We start from the raw sequence: 15048 nt of genomic DNA on the forward strand, positions 1-15048 counted from the left end.
TCATCTCAAAGTGAACTTTGAGTGGCAGAAATAATTAAAAGTTGGAGTAAAGCAGTTATCCTCCTAAGACAACTTGAGAAGTCCTTAGGAAAGAACTGATCTCCAGGGTGGAGGTTTTACCCAATTGAAGTATTAATGCCTCCAGGCAGACTCTGCTGAATCAATATACAACCAGCCCTGGGGTTAGAGGGAGGCAGCCTCAGCTTTAAGGACTTTCACACTTGGACAGTGTGGGGATCAGACAGCTGAGCAGGGGAAGATTGAAGCATCCTGTGATGTCACTGAATGTCAGGCCCAGATATGCTGACCAGATACAGTGTGGCTATGGACAAGGAAGAGCGAGCACAGGCCCAGCGAGTATGGTAGCAAAGGGGCAGAGATTCTACTGGCTGAGAGCACTGGAAGGGGAGCAGTCATCGGTTTCAGTTCCAGGGCAGAGGCTGTACTAAAGTTTGTAGCTGCTGGACAGACAGCAGGGAGCAAGAGTGTTTGCTGTGATAGCACGGCTGCAGGCCCTAGCTATAGTTCAGAAATAGAGAAGAGTGCCCGAGGTTGAGCCTCTAGACGGAGCTCAGAAAACAACAATATGAAAAACCTGAAATCTGAGGCACCATCTCCTACAGCTCAGGACTAGAAGTTGACTATGACAAACTGCTAAAAAAAAAAAAAAATGAAATAATGAGTAACCAAAGGAGAAAGAACCTGACCATATATAGTTGCTATGGGGATTGAGAAGATCCGGGTTCATCCTCAGAAAAAGATAGTGAAGTTAAAAAAGCCACTCCTACTTCAAAGAAAAATGGCAAATGACCACAAGCCCAAAATGAGTTCTTTGAAGAGCTTTAAAAGGACTTTAAAAGTCAACTAAGAAATATTGAGGAAAAATTAGGAAAAAAAATAAGAGCAATCCAAGAAAATTAAGTAAACAATGTGAAATGGAAATTCATGGTGTCATATTGACTTCTCTTTCTATGTTGAGCTGTGTATGTAGAAATATTCCCTTTTTGGTCTTTTGTGCTTAAGTTCAAAATTAATAAACATTTTTAAAAATAAAATTTTTAAGAAGAATATAATCTCGGGGGCAGCTAGATGGTGCAGTGGATAGAGCAATGGTGCTGAAGTCAGGAGGACCTGAGTTCAAATCCGGCCTCACACCAAACACTTGACGCTTACTAGCTGTGTGATCCTGGGCAAGTCACTTAACCCCAATTGCCTAAAAAAAGAAAAGAAAAGAAAAGAAAAAAAAGAAGAAGAATATAATCTCCCTGAGGGCAGGAATTATCATTTTTGTATTTTTATCTCTAATGCTTAGCCATGCTTGGCTCATAGTAAGCACTTAATAAATGATTTTCATTCATTCATTTAGGATTTCTTTAGAAAATGAAGAATTTGGTGTCTGCCTACCAAGCTGTCCAAGCATATAGATTCTTCCAGGTTGGCAGGTTGTAGCTCAAGTTAACAAACTTACCTCAAAGAAAACTGGGCCCTTTGTACCATGGATCCCTCTAAGACAAGAGGCATATTATGATCTCTATCAAGGATAAATTTAGATTATTCTGATTGATGCATTTCTTAACAATAAGGTTGAAATCATTTAGGCTTCTAAACATTGACTTTTTTTTTTAGTAGCATGGTATACTTACAATGTGGAAATGATCTTTTCCTGGCAGTAAATGAAGGAGATATTCTCCCCGGGTGATAGCTGGGTACTCAGTGACTGATATAACCAAGAACAAAGTGTTATACTCTCTGCAAGTTGCTGTTCAATTTCTTGCCAGCCCAGAAAGTCTTCAGTTATTGCAATGGGCTGACGTGTTCGTCCAAAGAGCACCTCCTGAAAAATCTCATCCTAAATAGGAAAGAAGAAAGCTTGTGAAAAGTAATTAAATTAATACCCAATAACTTTGAAACTCAGTACCCTTCTGCTCTTACCTAACATTACAACTCAGAAGAGCAAGGTGATTCATTGAAACTATGAAGTTCAAAGAACATGAAGAGGCCCCTTAATCCTGATAATAAATGTTTTAAATCCATAATGTTTCTTTTACTCTGCCCCCTTCAAATTACTAGATTCAAAGTAAATATTATATTGGTAACAATTTCTTAATTTCTTATACTCAGATTAATTTAATTGTCATTAACAGACATTTATTGAACACCTGCAAAATGGGACTTTGACTTTGGGAAGACAAGACAGGTATGAGATATAGGGAGGAGTACAGTCATTATACAATAAGAATATAGTGTGGGTTTAAGATTCCTTCTCTAAGCAACAGGAAGCTATTAAAGAATTTGAGGAAAGGAAAATGTGTGTAAAATGATTCATTAAGAAGATTAATGTGTTACTGGTAAGTATGATAAAATGAAGAGAAGAGAGGCCAATTAAGAGACTATAGAAATGACAATCATTCATTCATTCAGAAAAGTGAAAAATAAAAGTGAAATCGTTTCCACCCTCACAAATGACAATCAATAAATCATTCAACAAGCACTTATTAAATTTGTACCATGTGCCAGGTACTGTGGTAGATGTTAGGGGTACAAAGACAAATGAATCTATCCCTGCTCTCAAGGAACTTATATCCTATAAGAGGAAATATGTATATACATACACACATACACAAATACACACACACATATATATACATACATACACACTCACATACATACACATGTATGTATATATGTATGTGTGTATACACACACACCTGTGTGTATATGTGTTGTCATTCAGTCATTTTAATCATGGCCCATTCTTCATGACTCCATTTAGGGTTTTCTTGGCAAAGATACTGGAGTCGTTCACCATTTCCTTCTCCAGTTCATTTTATAGATGAGGAATGGAGAAAAACAGGCTTAAGTGACTTGCCCAGGGTCACACAGCTAGTAAGTGTCTGAGGCCAGATTTGAATTCAAGAAGATGAGTTCTCCTGACTTCAGGCCCAGCACTTTATCCACTGCACCACCTAGCTGTCCCATCTGTGTGCCTACATATACATATATGTATTACGTATATACACAAGCATATATGCACATATACATACATGCACATATACACATACACAAAATAAATACAAAGTGACTGGGGTGGGAAGAAGGTACTGCTAGCTATATTTCAGGCATGAAATGATGGACATGTTAGGTTTAATTTGTAATAATGGCAATGAAAACAGACAGATTCCAGAGGCCTCCCCAGTACCTGACTGGATAGGAGAGAAGAGGGAAAGAGTAGGACATCATCCCATAGCTTCAGGCTTAGGTGATTAATGATAATATTAATAGAAATGGAGAAATCCCAGTTAAAAATATATTCTGGGACAGCCAGCTGGGAGCAATGAAGAGTTTGGTGGAATTTTAAATGATTGCTACACATTTTTAAAATACATATGTATAATTTTTGTTTAAGACTGCTTCTCTAAGCAAGGCATCCAAATAGAGTTGTCCAATAGACAACTAGAGATGTAAAACTGAAGCTAAGAAAAGAGGCAAAAGATACAGATTGGAGATGGGGAAGAGAAAAGAGGGAGACATCTGCACAGAGGTTATAGTTGAAGGCTTAAGTAATAGATGAGATTCCCAAGGTAAATAAGAAAAAAGAACAAAGTACCAAATCTTGAGCCTTAGCAGACGACTTCATTTGGGGACTAAGAAAGAAAGACAAAAAAAGAAGCAACCTAAGAAGTAGGAGAAAAACAAGTACAGCATAATATCAGGTAACTCTAGGGAAGGAAGAATTTCAAGAAGGAACTGTCTTCGTGTTAAACAGCATAGAGAGATCAAGAAGAATGATGATTAAAAAAGACCACTGCATCAGAGATTAGGAAGTTATTAATAACTTATAGAAATCAGTGTCAGTGGAGTGTTGGAAGTTAGATTGTTTGGAATGATCTGCCTTTTCCAGACCTCTGTATTGTTACCATACTGACATTTGCTTACTTTAAAATTCCTTCAATCCATTTCCACCACCTTCTCTCCATTCTTGTCACTGTCATTCACCAATAGCACAGAAGAATGAAAGAAATCTTAGAGATTATGTAGTCCAATGCCTCATTTTACAAATGAGGAAAATTAGGTCCCAAGGATAAGCAAGTAGGATCAGAGTGGGACTTGAACTCAGGTCTTCTGACTGTAATTCCATTTTCCCCTTTGTATTCTCTCTAAGAAGTTGTCCCATTTTCTTTAATGACTTCTGTGCTTGGCTCACAATCTTCTCCATATCATATTCCTCTTCTCAGTGTCTTCAATATTGACATCAGAGTTCCTTCTAACATTCAGGTCTTAGTATCTTGATTACCTCCATGCCTGTAGTCTCCATTCCCATTCATTTTCATCTACTCACCGGGGATTTGGGAGGTCAGTCCTTAGATATCACAATTACTTGTGACTGTTCTATTTCTAGGAGAGGCTTATAGAGTAATGACCAAAAGATTTGGCTTTAATTTCCCCAATTGTGCTATCAGGGATTGGGGTAGGGATAAAATAAAAGATAGCTAAGTTCTCTCCTAGTTCTAAAGTTCTGTGTTTTTGTGCTTTCAAACTCTGAAATTCCTCTCCCTGACTACGGTCTCCTCTATCAATCCCACACCATTACTTCTGTTGAATCTACTTACTGCCTTCATTATGATTGGTTCCTGTGCCTTCCCCACTCTCTTAGTCCATTAGTTCCCATCCTTGTTTCACTTTTTTCCAATTTTAAAACAACTTCCTTTTCCTCATCTATTAAATGGGGGGGGGGGAACTAAGTGATTCATAAATTTCTTTCCAGTTCTAAATCCCCATATCCTGGACTTGCCATTCCCTATGCCCATAATGTCCTCCCCATAATCTCCTCTTGAAATTTTATTTCACTTCTTCTTACCAGATGAATTGCTGCTGAGACAAGAGACTATGGCCTAGAAAATAACTTTTCCGTCACTAGAACCAACCCCCCAAAGCCCTATTGTCCCGATTGGTTATAGTTCTTCTTGAGGCCCGCTAATTCTAGGCAGGCTCCAGCGACACTTCACTTTACTCCCTGATCATTTTCTACCAGACACATTGGAACCTTTCATCTACCCTTTTCCACACCCACCTTCCAGTTCTGTAAACATTAATCAAGTTAACACTGCTATTGCCACTGGAAAGGTTGTGTATTCTCCTTCAACCTATTCTCTTCAGCCTGTTCTCCCATGACTTCCTTCGTCATTCAAGCATCTTTCCAAATTGCAATACCCATCTGTAACCACCATTTTCCTGTATGTGTTATTCCTTGTCTCCTCATTTAAACATAATGAGAGCCTGGGCTGACTTCACTTTTGTATTCACATCTTCAATCTTAGCGCAATGGTTGGCACAAAGTAACCAATTAACTTTTTTTCATTAATCCATTCATTCATACTAATGCTTCAGGATCCAACTCAAATACAACCTCCTCCATGAAGGCTTCCTTGATCCATACAATTAGATATCACCTTCCTCAGTTCCCACACAGCACTTTGAATCTCCCTTATCTGCCTTTATTTATCTGTATTTCCTATGTATTACATAGAGTATGCTCTTAATAAATGATTATTGAACACTAAATAAATGAATTTATTACAGTTAATTTTTATGCACACACTCAGAAATTTTCTTTATATCTTAAGAATGTGCCTTTTCGTCTTGACGGCAATGGAAAGAGCATTGACCTTAGCTTCTTCTGTAAAATGAAATGGTTGGACTAGATAATTCCAAAAGTCCCCTCCAGTTTTTAATCTCTGACCATATGCTTATAAAATGTATTAACAATTAGTTTAATCCCCAAAATGAGAAAATGAGCCAGTACATCTTTCAAGGTATCAATGGTGGGGAAAATACTTACAGCGTCTTTGACTGAATGGAGTAGGTTGTATAAAAAGATTGTCTCATTGGAAGAATGAGAGTGCCCCCTTAATTGGGTTAGCATTTTCATGATTTTGGAGTTCTCCAGAAGAGTAAAATTCTCTTCAGGAACAAAGGGTACATCTTGGCTTGTGCAAGGGTAATTCTTTGTCAGCATCTAAAATATTAATAAGAGTATAGAGAAAATCAGAGAATTCAGAAACCCTTTTCATAACGGTCATCCCAATGCTAGTCATAAAAACATAAATTTTCAAAATAAAAATTTAAAGTGAAAACCAAAAAGCCTTCAAAAAGCTATCCACTACTCTATGCCTTTAACAAATATAACTTCTGATAAGAACAGGCCTGAGTATTTCATGAGTCCCTTGTAGGTTTTATGTAAATGGTTTATTTAAAATCTTTCACTATGGCTTACCTGTTTTAAATCCCTGAAGAATGTGTCCATTTCCAGTTGCAATGAGCTCAAGTCATCTGTTTCAGAAAGGGGAGCCAATCTTTCCAGTTTACTTAGAACTTCTATAAGATTATACAGATGTATACAAGAGAAGAGAGTTTATTAAATAAAGTCTATGTGGCTTTCAAATATATCGATATGCTGAATTCTTAAACTGAACTTTTTTTTGGTTTTTTGGGTTTTTTTGGTTTTTGTAGGCAATTGCAGTTAATTGACTTGCCCAGGGTCACAGCTAGTAAGTGTCAAGTGTTTGGTCTGAGACCGAATTTGAACTCAGGTCCTCCTGACTTTAGGGCAAGTGCTCTATCCACTGTGCCACCTAGCTGCCCCCCGAACATGTTTTTGTAAGTTTATAACTATTTGTCACTCAATAAGAAAAAGGCAAGTAATGCAATTATTATTAATACAATAAATCTCTTGAGACTGTCTGGAGCCTGGGAAAGATGTCACAAGCAACAAGAATGTGTAAAATGAGGGAATTCCCTAATTCTGAATGTTAGTGCTACTGATCTGCATCTGAAGATGCAAATCCTCATCGGAGGAGGAGACCATCCTCAATGGTCTCTTTCTATTCCTAAAAGTGAACTGACCAAAGTCCTATTAGGCAAAGAAAGGTGAAGGCAGGGGTCACTAGAGCCAGATTACTTGCATCAGTACAAGCTCAAGAGATAATACTTTTTTTTCTTAATTCCAGTTGATAGCCCTAAAAGGTAGCCAACGAGAAGAATAAGAGAATGTAGCACTCTCAACTTGGCTGAGCAGTTTCATTTTCTTTTTCAAAGACCATTGACAGGTACCTGAGTTGAAATAATCCTAAATCCTACTTCTCTAATAACATGAATACACTGGATGACAAATTTTAGATCCAGTAGATTGAAATAGCATGCTGGTGCTAGCCAGATGAAATTGAATATGGATTTAAAAAAACACATGCAGACATGGCTAAGAAAGTTACTAATTACCAAAACCTGGGGATTCTTGAGGATGACCATGTCAACATGAGTCAAAATCAAAATATGAAGACAAAAGAGTGAACGCAATATTAGGTGACATTAACAGCATTGCCCAGAGCAAGGAAATTGATAACCTCAATATACTATCCACTGGTCTAATGACATCTGCAGTGTTGGAACATGTCCAGAAGGAAGCAACAAGAGAGTAAAAAAATTCAAAAGCCTGCCATCAGAAACTGGTTGAAAGAAATGAGATGGTTGGTATAGCCTAGAAAAAGGGAAGACTAAGAGAAGACAATGACAGTCTTCAAATATTTGAAGGACTGCCTTGTGGAAAGGATATCAGACTAGAAGACAGAACTAGGAACTAAGGAACTCAAGTTAAACTCAAAATAATGGAAAACTAATAATTAGTAAGCAAAATGGAAGGGATGGCTTCTGGAGAGGGAGGAGGAAAGAATCTATTATGGGAGGTTGTTAGTGAGAACTAGAAAACCATTTTGCGAGGTTGATATAGAAGATATTTCTGTTCACACATGGGTTGGATTTGGTCATCTCTGAAGGTCTCTTCTTCATTTATAGTCTTATAATTCTTTACTCTTTATTGTTCTTTCCCACTGTCTTTTCTTTGGTGTTAACCATGACTCAAACTTCCATGGAAGAAAAACTATCTTTATGGATATTGTTGCCCAGGAACCACAGCTCTTCTATGATACAAACACCAATGGGTCCAATTTCCTTTCCTAAACCTAGCTCATAGATCCTTCGCTTGAGGAAACACCCCCCCCCTTCAAAAAAAAAGGACTTGGCAATTCCATATAGGCCATCTGTAAAAGAACAATTCCTGTCCCTCCTGCAGAAAGCCTAGACTTGCCTCTGCATAATAAAGACTTTTAAATTAAAATCCACTGCTACCAACAACATGACAGTCACAGAATCAGTCTCATCATTGTCATTTTTATATTGTTTTGCAATTAAAGTGTACAACATGAATTGTGAGATTATGTATTGGACTCTGACTTTATAAACTCTGGATGATCCAGAGAGTATCACAAAATTGAATAAATATGTATATTAGAAAGTCGAATTATTTCCCAGATTGGCAATGTTATCAGTCAATTCCATTCTCCCTTATTAATCAATCCCATATTTGTTTATTCATTGATTTCATGTCAGCTATTAGTGAATGTGTGGCAAGCAACAGATAAGTTTTACCTCGGATGAAATGCAAGTTCTTGATGATCACATTTCTGAGAGCTCCATTTACCAGAAGCAATCTTTTCACAGTTGGCCAATGAGGCAGATTTTGAAGAATGGTCTGAAATTTTGCCAGATACACTAATCTGGAGGAAAAAACATTATAAAACACAATGGAAATCAGTTCAACATGTCACTTAGGTAAGTGAAAAACAACTTCAAGGAACACATTCATTCACTATTTTTGGAGTTTATTCACATATCAAAAGCTAAAATCATCATTCATTTTCTATCTTGAGTTCAGGAAAGCGTGTCTGACAAATTCCTTTGGTCTGAGAGCAGAATCTGGTGGCATACAATGGAGAACCATCCGGCAGAGATTCTGAGACCAAAGTTGTTGGGAGCAGCAAAGGGAGACCAATAGGCTTGCAGCATCAGAAGTACAATCTGCATTGCGGCCACACAGACATTTCAGCGCTGTTATTCTATATCCTCACCCTGTGCCTTTTCATTGGCTGTCACCCCTGCCGAGAATGTTCTCCTTCCCACTTCCCCTCCCTCCTGATTTTCCTGCCTTCCTTCAAGGCTCAGCTAAAACCCAACCTTCTGTAATAAGCTTTGCTCATTTCCATGAAATTTCCACTAATTTATACCATTAACATGTTGCTTACACATAATTATTTGCATGTTTTCTCCCCTATTAGAAAAGGAGGTCCGTGAGAGCAAAGAAAAGTCTGGAATGTAGCAAGCTCTCTATAAATGCTTGTTGGCTGTTTAATGGGATAAATTTGGTATTATTTTAGGTGCCTTATGTGGATCCCATATTCCTTTAACTAAAATCAAGAAATGAAATCACTTCTTATTAAACCACAACCTGAAACCTCCAGTAAAAGTGAGTGGCAAAAACTGAAAATTGCCACATTGGATTTGCTGGAGAAAGCTGAGCAATCTGGTACAGGTCAGTTTATTTATTACCACTACCAGATTAGGAGAGGTTAAGAATGAAATACAAAATCAATAAGTTCCCAGGAGCCTATCATTTCCTCTTGTGGGTCAAATATCGAATCTCTCAGGTGAAAGGTTACACAAAGATCATGTGGTCAAACCCTGCTACAAATTCCTGTAGCAAGAATTCTCTTTACAACATCCTTAATATTTGCTCATCCAGCTTCTCTCTGAAAAGTTCCTCTTTAAGAAGTTTTGAAACTTCCTAAGGCAATCATTCTACTTTGAGATAGTGCCAATTATTAGTAAATTTTTTCCCTGTATCAAGCTGAAATTCCTATGTTCCTTACCTATTGCTCCTAGTTCTACCCTCTAGTGCCAAGCAAATTAAACCTAAGTCCTGTTCCACGTGACAACCCTTCAAATATATGAATACAGATATCATATCACACCTAAGTCTTCTCTTCTCCTTCAAGGAAATTCTTAGTTACTCCAAGAGATCTTTTTTTTTTTGTCCTGGCTTCAAGTCTCTTCACTGCCCTGATCACTTTCCTAAGGACATGCTGCCCCTTGTCAGGGATCTTTCTAAAATGAGATACCCACTACCAACAAAACCCAGCAGGTAGAGATAGAAAGAGAAATTCTACTTAAGATAACTGCAGACACTAGAAAATACTTGGGAGTCTACCTGCCAAGATAAACCCAGGAACTGCATGAACACAATTACCAAACACTTCTCACACTAAGACAGATCTAAACAATTGAAGAAATATGAATTGCTCATGGGTAGGATCATATAATAACTAATATAATAAAAATGACAATTCTACCTAAGTTAATTTACTTATTCAGTGCCATACCAGTCAAACTACCAAAGAATTATGTTATAGAACTAGAAAAAATAATAATAAAATTCATTTAGAAGAACAAAAGATCAATAACATCAAGGAAATCAATGAAAAAAAGTGAAAGAAGGCAGCCTAGCAATTCCAGATTTCAAACTATATTACAAAGCAGTAATCATCAAAACAATCTGGTACTGACTAAAAAATAGATTATTGGATCAGCAGATTAGATTAGGGACACAATACATCGCAGTAAATGACCATAGTCATCTAGTGTTTGATAAACGCAAAGATCCAAGATTTGAGGGTAAGAACTCAACATTTGAAAAAAAATTTCTGGGAAAACTTGAAAGCAATTTGGCAGAAACTAGGCACAGACCAATATCTCACACCATATACCAAGATAAGGTTAAAATGGATAAATTATTTAGACATAAAGAGTGATGTCATAAATAAATTAGGGGAGCTTGGAAAAATATACCTGTCAGATCTATGAATAAGGGAAGAATATGTGACCAAACAAGAACAGAAAGGATCACAGGAAGTAAAACAGATAATTGTGATTACATGAATTAAAAGACTTTAAGCACAAACAGAGCCAATGAAGCTAAAATTAGAAGGAAAACAGGCAACTGGGGGGAGGGGTATTTTATGTTTCTCTGATGAAAGCCTCTTTTTTTTAATTTATAGGAAACAGCACATTTATAAAAATAAGAGCTATTCAAGGACATGAACAAGCAGTTTTCTGAAGAAGAAATCAAAACTATCACTACATAAAATGCTCTAAATCATTACTGATAAGAGAAATGCAAATTTTTTAATGTCTGAGAAACTACCTCATCTATCAGATTGGCTAATATGACAGAAAAAGAAAATTATGAATGCTGGAGGGGATGTGGGAAAATTGGAGAACTAAGACACTATTGGTGGACTTGTGAACTGATTCAACAATTCTGGAAAGCAGTTTGTAACTATGCACAAAGGGCTATAAAATTGTGCATATCCTTAGACTCAGCAATACCCCTACTAGGTCTGTATCCCAAAGAGATCAAAGAAAAGGGGAAAAGACCTATTTGTACAAAAATACTTAATAGCAGTTCTTTTTTAGTGGCAAATAATAGAAAATTGAAGGAATGCTCATCAGTTGAGGAATGACTAAACAAGTTGTGGTATATGAATGCAATGGAATGCTATTGTGCTGCAAGAAATGATGAGCAGACAGACTTCAGAAACACCTAGAAAGATTTGAATGAACTGATGCTGAGTGAAGTGAGCAGAACCAGGAGAACAATGTACACAATAACACCACAATGTGGCTTTGACTAACTTTGATAGACTTATCTCTTCTTAGCAATGCCAGGATCCAAGACAACTCCAAAGGACTCATGATGCTATGGAGTCTGAATGCAGATCAAAACATATTATTTGTTCTTTTTTTTCTTTTTTTGTTTGTTTCTTCTTTTTGTGGTTTCTCCCATTTGTTCTAATTCTTCTTTACAACATGACTAATGTGAAAATAGGTTCGATATGAGTGTTTATGTTGAGCCTATAACAAATTGCACACTGTCTTGGGGTGGGGAGAGAGGGGAGATGGGGAGAAAATTTGGAACTCAAAATCTTATGGAAGTGAATGTTGAAAACTAAAAATAAATAAATTAAAAAATAAAATAAGATAATGAGTAAGGAAAGGAGAAAGAACCTGACCATAGGTAGTTGCTATGGGGATTGAAAAGATTCGAGTTAGGGGCAGGTAGGTGGTGCAGTGGATAGAGCACTGGCCCTGGATTCAGGAGGACCTGAGTTCAAATCTAGCCTCAGACACATAACACTTGCTAGCTGTGTGATCCTTGGCAAGTCACTTAACCCCATTGCCTAACCCCCCCCCAAGAAAAAAAGAAAGAAAGAAAGAAAAAGAAAAAGAAAAGATCTGGGTTCATACTCAGAAGAAGATAGTGAAATTTTAAAAGCCACTCCTACTTAAAAGAAAAATGGCAAATGGCCACAAGTCCAAAAAGAGTTCTTTGAATAGCTGAAAAAGGACTTTAAAAATCATATAAGAGAGATTGAGGGAAAATTAGGGGAAAAAAATAAGAACTATCAAAAAAATTAAGTAAACAGCATGAAATGGAAATTCATGGTTTCATATTAAATGAGGAGTAGAATGATTTCAGAAAAAAAGCTGGAAAGACTTATATGAACTCATGCAAAGTGAAGTGAGAAGAACTAGGAGAACATTGTACACAGTAACAGCAATATTGTGAGATGATCTAGCATGAAAGACTTAGCTACTCTGAACAAGACAATGACCAAAGACAGTTCCAAAGGAGTCATGATGAAAAAATGCTATCCACCTCCAGAGAGAGAACTGATGAACTCTGGGTGCAAAGTGAAGCACAATATTTAGCTTTCTTCATTTTTCTTGGGTTTTTGTTTTCTTTTGCAATGTGGCTAATATGGAAATATATTTTGCATGAAAAATAAATAAAATGGGGCACCTAGAATTAAGTGCACCATTCAGATGTGACCAAAAAAATAGAACACTTCTCTTGTTCAGGAAGCTATATTTCTATTAATGAAATCTAAGCTCTCATATTTGTTTGACTACCATACTATACCATTGATTTACTGTGAACATGAAGTTCACTAAAACCTCTAGAACTTTACAATATCTCTTATTTTTCATGAGATCTTTATTTTCATAGTAACTGCTGTCCAACTTTGGCTTACCGTATTTGTATGTTTTTATAACTCACATATAGAACCATACATTAACAGATATTAAATTTTATCATTAGATTTGGCCAAATATTTTCATTTTTCAAGAATTTTCTGAATCTTTATTTTATCATTCATCCCATCTATTCTATCCTATCCACATATTTAATATGCCTACTACTCATGTGCTCATCAAAACCGTTGATAAAAATATTAGACAGGGCCAGAATTTGGGGCACTCACCTAGAAACATCATTCCAAAGTGTCATCAATTATTTGGTTGTGATTCTTTGGGTTCACACATTCAACTACTTCTAAACTAATCTGACCTCACTATCTTTCAGCCCACATCCCTCCATTTTGTCAACAATGAAATCATGAGATGTCAAATGTCTTGCTTCTATGCAAATATTCTAATCATGGAGATGAGTTAGATAAAGAATGAACTCAGTTTGTCACGCTCAATTTGAATGTGAGTACACATATGATTTTATACCTAGTTTTGAACATAAGATCTCACCTCTCTGTTTCCAAATCTCTGCCCCTAGGAAACTGCAATCTTTGCAGGTCTCATTATTTTTTATAAAACAAATGAGCATGTCTAAATCCCTAGTGAAAGATACAACCCTTATGTGGATAATCAGGAAATATTTTATCTTCCTTATAAAACTGTTTTAAAATGTCTAGATTAAGTAAAAGAATAAACTCACTATACTCTGTGATGGCCATACTACATCTGAAATATTTGGCCAAATTTGGGATTCCACCTATCCAAAGGAATAATAACAAACTAGAGTGTATCCAGAGGAGGTGATCAAACTGCTTTAGACTTTAGAAACCACATCTATCAAGAATGGTTGAAGTGCATTTTTAGCTCAAAGAGAGATCACACTGGGGAGAAAAGATAATTATATTTCTATATTTTAAGGAATAGCATGCAGAAATGGGATTAAATATCTTCTACATAAATCCAGAGTATAGGACCCAGTAAACTGTGTAAGACATTTGATTTCAACGCCATATAACAAATAGATCTGTCCATAAAAGGCATGGACTTCTTCACAAAATTGTGAGTTGCCTATCCCTACAAGTGTTCAAGCAAAAGGTTGGAAGACCACCTGTTAGGAAGGCTATAGAGACAATTCCTCTATTGTATAAGAAATTGAACTAGATCAAAAGGTTCTTGTAAAACCTAAGATTCTATGATCCTCCCCAAACTATTTGAACTACAGCTATGATGTAAACTTTCCCTGGTCGGTCAATGAATACTGCTTACTTTATAAAAGTCTAATTAAAGGTAAGAATAGCTTAATTTTTTAAAATCATGTAAGTACTACACATAATTGTGAAAATTAAATGTTCCTTTATGATTATACAGCCTTATGACTAGATCAACAATGGGTCATGTCACACTAACCTTATTTCTTTTTTTGGCAGGGTTTCTAGACTAATAAATCAGAAGAGTCCTGTAGATATCATTTACCCAGAGTATTGTATCTAAAGGAGTGCATAAAATCTTTCATGCTATTCTTATGAATAAGATGAAGAGATATGAGTTCTATAACATAATTAAGTGAATACAGAACTGGTTGATGTGGAACCCAAAGAGCAATCATTGATGATTCAATGTCATTTTGGAAGGTCTCTAAGGGAGTGGACTGAGAATATCCCCTTGGCTTTTTGTTTTTTAATGTTTTTATCAATGACCTGGATGAAGACATGGAGGGCATGCTTACTAAATTTTTAGATGACACAAAATGGGGACAGACAACTCATGTTAGACAAATTCAGAAGCCAAAATATCATGAATAGGTTAAATTTAAGACCCATAATGCACACAGTATGGCCTAGGTGTGCCTTGGTGTGTTGGAACATGCTATTTGCATACTTATGGCAATGAGAAGTATTTAATAAAATGATATTTAATGAAGATAAGTATAAAAACCTACATCTGGGTTTATCAGCTTCATAAGTACATAAGGGGGAAAGAAGTGGCTAGAGAGAAGTTGTTCTGAAATCATCTGAGGTAGATATTATAACCAAAAGAAGTAATGTAATCTGAGACTGCATTAAGAGAAGT

The 15048-nt window shown here is 36.4% G+C and overlaps 1 protein-coding gene across 1 annotated transcript in view; it reads right to left on the reverse strand.

Annotated features, from left to right (window-relative positions):
- ABCA13 (ATP binding cassette subfamily A member 13) overlaps positions 1-15048 on the reverse strand; it is a 489891-nt gene that overhangs the window by 395057 nt on the left and 79786 nt on the right. Inside the window, exons 11-14 of the mRNA XM_027837266.1 lie at positions 8482-8609; positions 6275-6330; positions 5840-6016; positions 1644-1849 (exon numbers count right to left, since the gene is read on the reverse strand). Coding sequence (XP_027693067.1) covers positions 1644-1849; positions 5840-6016; positions 6275-6330; positions 8482-8609 — 567 coding nt within the window. The remainder of the gene's footprint in view (positions 1-1643; positions 1850-5839; positions 6017-6274; positions 6331-8481; positions 8610-15048) is intronic.

Source organism: Vombatus ursinus, unplaced genomic scaffold (genome assembly GCF_900497805.2).
Source record: "Vombatus ursinus unplaced genomic scaffold, bare-nosed wombat genome assembly UNPS02014820.1, whole genome shotgun sequence".
Lineage (NCBI taxonomy): Eukaryota > Metazoa > Chordata > Mammalia > Diprotodontia > Vombatidae > Vombatus > Vombatus ursinus.